The following is a 5375-nucleotide window of genomic DNA, read 5'->3' as shown; positions in this document are numbered from 1 at the left end:
TATATATATATATATATATATATATATATATATCAATTACCTGTATTGACCAGGCTATTGGATGTTGTTACACACCACTGGTCACAATGCACTTCCAATTCTTTCTTGATTGTGGCCTTCTTTCCCATCTTGGCCCAAATCATTTAACTGAATCGTCTTCCTATCATTGTGGAGGGCTTCCAAGTGACATCTCCTGATCTCTTAGATACCACCTGGCAACTGCATAGGTCCAGTTGTTGTCTAGCCCAACAGAACTTGTGCTCTTGGTATTCTGTGATCACAACATTTACTCCAATCTTTTCTTGAATTATCTCATTTCAGATATCCTCTTGCAATGATATTCTTTGCATGGATGTTTCCATGGTTCTGTATATCATAACCAATCAATATTCCTCCCTCTTTGTAGTAGCCCATGTCCCACATGCATATAAGAACACGTGTTGGACAGTATTGTTGAAGAGAGGGCATGTAGGATTAATGTTTTTTTTTTTTTTTGTAATGATCACATCAGAGTTAAGCAATGTGGTCACACAGATGATGAAATCACATGAGGTTGATCAGAAGGGAAGAGCTATTACATTGTGTTCTGCTTGTTATATCTTTGTGCCTTATACTGTTGGATCTGTGACTCAAAATGGTTACAATTGATCTTTTTTTTTTTCCTCTTTGCTTTTCACCTTTCCAGTGTCAATAAGATAAAGTACCAGTCAAGTACAGGGCTTGGTTTAATTAAACTAAAGCCTTCTCTTCCATAAACAGATTGGCAGAATCATTAGAGCATTGACAAAAAAAGTGCCTTGCAATATTTGTTCCAACTCTATACATTCTTAGTTCAAACCCCACCTATGTCAACTTTACCTTTCATCCTTCTGAGTGTTGATGAAATTAAATACCAGCCAAGTACAAGGGTCGCTCTTATCTCCTATTGATCTTGTGGCAATATCAGAAAAATCTCTATTTTTTTATTAGGTGGAAGACAATGGTAGAGTGCCAGACTAAATGTTTTGCAGAATTTAATTACATTTCTTTCCCTTCACACTTAAAATTCCTTTAGGGTTGACTCCACCTTCCATCACTTTGGAAGCAATAACATAAAAGTGCCAGTAAATGTGGCTTTGTGCCTTTGTTATTAATTGTTACTGTTGTCATTATTATTACAAAAGGGGCAAGCTGGCAGAATCATTAGAGCGCCAGAGGGAAATGCCCTGCAGTATTTTTTATGCTCTGAGTTTAAAACTTACCGAAGTCGACTTTGTCTATTACCCCTCCAGGCTCAATAAAATAAAGTGCTAGGATTGATGAGTTGACCAGCCCCTTCCTTTTAAAGCTGCTGGCCTTGTGTCTAAATTAGAACCATTATCATCATCATCATCATCATTAATTATTATTATTGTAACATGATCAAAGTCTAGATCTTCCAATTCATTTCTGCATTCCTGTCAGAATCTATTAATTTCCTCTGAGATTTGCTTTGTTCAGTTATGTTGTATGAACTACTCTAGGAGTTTTTAAGGTAACCTCTGAAAGTGTTATGGTTATAATGAAAAGTCACCAGGGTTATAGGTACATTGATAATTGTGGAATGTATGTTCATAAGTATCTCCCTACTATCTCAAAATAGCATGTTAGTGTGGAATTGAGGAATTACAAGAAATAAAGCATTCTTGGTTGTCTATAATAAATACTGATGCTCTCTTGATTTTTTTTTTGTTTTTTTGTTTTTAATTTCCAGTCATCATATATATGAACGAATACTCAGGCTTGGGACTGATTCAGTCTTACAGAGTTCTTGTTTTTGTTTTGTTTGTTTGTTTTTTTGTCAACTATATCCTTTATCTCTGACACCTTAGTGATAAAAAGATACAAAAGAATTCAGTTAAATTTCTTTGTGCAAAAATCAAAGAGTATGAGGTTAGTTAGCATTAAAGAAAAAATGTTTTTCATCAGATCTAAAGCATAGTGGAAGCTATGTATTGTGATCATTTTGGGGCAGAGCCCTTTGGCTAATTAGTATTCATCAATAGAAATATGTGCAATAGTGAATTTTTGCAATTATTATTATTAAGGCAGAATCATTAGCATGCCAGACAAAACGCTTAGCAGCATTTTGTCCATCTTTATGTTCTGAGTTCAAATTCTACTGAGGTCGACTTTGCTTTCATCCTTTTGGGGTCAATGTAACTGACTAGTTCCTTCCCTCAAAATTTCAGGCCTTGTGCCTATAGTAAAAAGGATTATTATTATTCTTGTTATTTTTCATTTTTAATGATTAAGATGTAACTTAAAATAAATTATTGATGACATTACAGAAATACCTAGAATATGGAATTATGTTAACCATAACTTTTATTTATGTAAAAAATTATTGTTTTCATAAGCTGTTTCATCTTAATGCTAGTCACATTAGTGAAGAATCTTAGTGGTTAGTGAAGAATCTTTGAGAACATAAGGAGACAAATTGGCAGTCATCAAAGTTTTCTGGGATACTTAGCAATATTTATTCTGGCTCTTTGTGCTTTGAGTTCAAATCCTGCCAAGGTCAACTTTGCTAGTCATCTTTTTAGGGTTGGTAAATAAAGCACTGGTTAAAATATAAGGATCAATTCATTTCTTCTCTCTCTCTCTTTCACTCTTAGAACTAACAACAATTGACAAGATGACATCTAGTTAAAAAAAAAAAAAGACGAGAAACTACTTTCGTATCTTCCAGGAAATTTCTATGACAAATACTATGTACTTGACATGGAAGTCATCGGGTACCATTTGTCAACCGTATGGCCAAATTTTTTCTTTACTTTGAGAACATTACCTGAAGACTGTAGTCAGTTTCCAGCAAACCCTATCATTAAACAAGTATTATTATTTGAATAACTAATCTTTTGGTCTATTTATGAAATGCAAAACCTACATTATTTTAGTTTACGTTTTACAAAATCACTTTTGAATTTTCTTATGAATGGTATAGTTTTACAAATTAAAAAATTTCCATATTAAAGCTATTGCTTTTAATTATTTTTGTTTGAACAGGCTTACAATACAAAGTCAGGTGATCTATTATTCCATCTATATTGTGAGACATATTCCATTTAAATTTAGGACTCATAATATATGCCCTTCTCACCAGGGTGTTTTTAAGGACAACAAAAGATATTTTTTTGTGGGAGATTTTGCTACATGAAAAAGATTGAGTGATTATTGCGAAGCTTCTTTGTTTGTTTCCATATAAATTGAAGGTGATGTTTTTACTATCCAATGCCTTATCTATTCCTAACCACTTAGCCACAATACTTCCTTTTTTTTTTTCCAATTTGGAAAACATAGGTAAATAATGTTAAATATTTTGCCTTATTTTAGAATACAATGCTTATAGCAAAGTTTAAGCTTATTACTTTGTGATTAATATTTCAGTGCCTTAATCTTGTATCCACTCAGCTTTTATGGGTTTTAACAGAAAATATAAAATGTACTCAATATTTTTCAGCCAGAGAATTAATTTCTTATACATTTATTAACATACTGATCAGATATAATCTGATATAAAATTTACTTCTTGTGTCCTTCTGTATTTGGTTAAATTTTTAAATATTTTCTTCACTTCCATAAAAAAATTTTAAAAATCTGAACTCCAATCAACACGCATTTAATGTTAGTTCAAAACTACAACTTGGTTTTTTATTTTTTAATTCAAATTTTAAATGTTAACCCTGTATATCTGTCATTTATTAAAGTATCATTTTCATAGTTTGATCTCGATGGATTCACATTTGAACATTTGTATTAATTGCCATGTTTGTTGTTGTTTTCTTTTTCCTTTTTTCTTTCCTTATTCAACTTTTCATATTTTCTCTCTTTAATTATGTTTTGTTTATGAAATGTTTTGTTATGAAAAATAAATTGATAGTTTCAAATATCTTATATCTGCTTCATATTTTTTTTATTTATAACTTCTTTTTTTTTTAAATCAAGCATTTCACACCTTTACTGTGTTATACCTTATTTAGTATTTATCTTCTTGAGGGAAGATTGAAGACTTTGGTTTTATGATGTAGTTCAACAAAGGGATATGCTTGAATAGTTTCTTTATTAATACCACACAGATGGATTGAACCTAGGATCTTGTGGTTGTGAAAAGAACTTCTTAACCATTTGGCCATCCTGCATCCACATTCTACTGCTGGTGATACATAAGAAGCACCCAGTACAATCTGTAAAGTGCTTGGCATTAAGAAGGGCATTCAGCTGTAGAAACCAAGTCACAACAGACTAATGGAGTCTGGACAGCTCCCTGACTGAGCAGCTCCTGTCAAACCATCCAACATGGAAAACAGATGTTAACCGATGGTGATGAAATTATAAGTAAAGAAAACCTTATTACAGACATAGTTTCATGTTCAGCCCCATGGCACAGCATCTTGAGCAAATTTCTACAACAGAACTGGGATGACCATTGCCTTGTGAGTGAATCTGTTAGATGAAGCCTGTGAAGATGTGTGTGTGTGTGTCCAACCATGTTTGTATTTGTCTCTAACTACTTGACAGCCAGTGTTGGTTTGTTCATATCTTTGTAACTTAGTGATTTGACAAAAAAGAAACCATGAGAATAAGTAGCGGATGTAAAAATAAGTACTGTGATCAATTCAATCAACTAAATCTTTTAAAGCAGTGCCCCAGTATGGCTGCAGTCCAATGACTGAAACAAGTAAAAAAAAATAAATTACAGAATTATTCTGTAGGTGTTTTGTGAGGTAAATTATATACCACACATAAGAAAAACAAATTAGAGAATTGTTTCTAAAAAATATCTTTATATACAAAGATGAAGAATGGTGTCCTAAACTGTTCCTTGCTGTTTTAATCTGTGTTTGAAGGTAACATCTGCTTTGTTCCTGATACCATACCTACAAAATAAAGAACATTATAATAACAATAAAAGTTAGCATTCCCATAATTCTACAAGAAACCCTACATGGAGCAATTATAAATTTGTTTGTTTTTGTATTATTTTTCTTCTTACAGTTTAGCTGGAGGATGAATGACAGCACACCTAACCCTTGCCATGTTTGTTGAGTTTAGTGACTAACAGAAGGATGGAAGTAATCTTCAAACCAGGCATGGACCTGGCTGTGTGGTCCCAGGTTCAGTCCCACTGCATGGCACCTTGAGCAAGTGTCATCTACTATAGCCTCAGGCCTACCAAGGTTTTGTGAATGGATTTGGGAGATGGAAACTGAAAGAAACCCATCACATGTATGTCCCACTACTGCTTGACAACTAGTGTTAGCTTGTTTAGATCTCCATAACTTAGCAGTTTGGTAAAAAGAGACCGATAGAATAAGTACCAGGCTTGAAAAAGAGAAAACGGAAAAAGTACTGGG

The 5375-nt window shown here is 33.0% G+C and overlaps 1 protein-coding gene across 3 annotated transcripts in view; it reads right to left on the bottom strand.

The window, feature by feature from the left end:
• Positions 1 to 4785: 4785 nt before the first annotated feature.
• Positions 4786 to 5375, bottom strand: part of LOC106871870 (U11/U12 small nuclear ribonucleoprotein 25 kDa protein) — a 30052-nt gene continuing 29462 nt past the window's right edge. For all 3 annotated transcript variants that reach the window (XM_014918611.2, XM_014918610.2, XM_052971290.1), the window contains exon 6: positions 4786 to 4898. In XM_014918611.2, the coding sequence (XP_014774097.1) occupies positions 4832 to 4898 (67 nt within the window). In that variant the 3' untranslated portion in view covers positions 4786 to 4831. The remainder of the gene's footprint in view (positions 4899 to 5375) is intronic.

This window comes from Octopus bimaculoides, chromosome 10, assembly GCF_001194135.2.
Source record: "Octopus bimaculoides isolate UCB-OBI-ISO-001 chromosome 10, ASM119413v2, whole genome shotgun sequence".
In the NCBI taxonomy this organism is placed as follows: Eukaryota; Metazoa; Mollusca; class Cephalopoda; order Octopoda; family Octopodidae; genus Octopus; species Octopus bimaculoides.
Note: the sequence above shows the minus strand (reverse complement) of the source record. Positions and strands in the feature narration are given on the sequence as shown.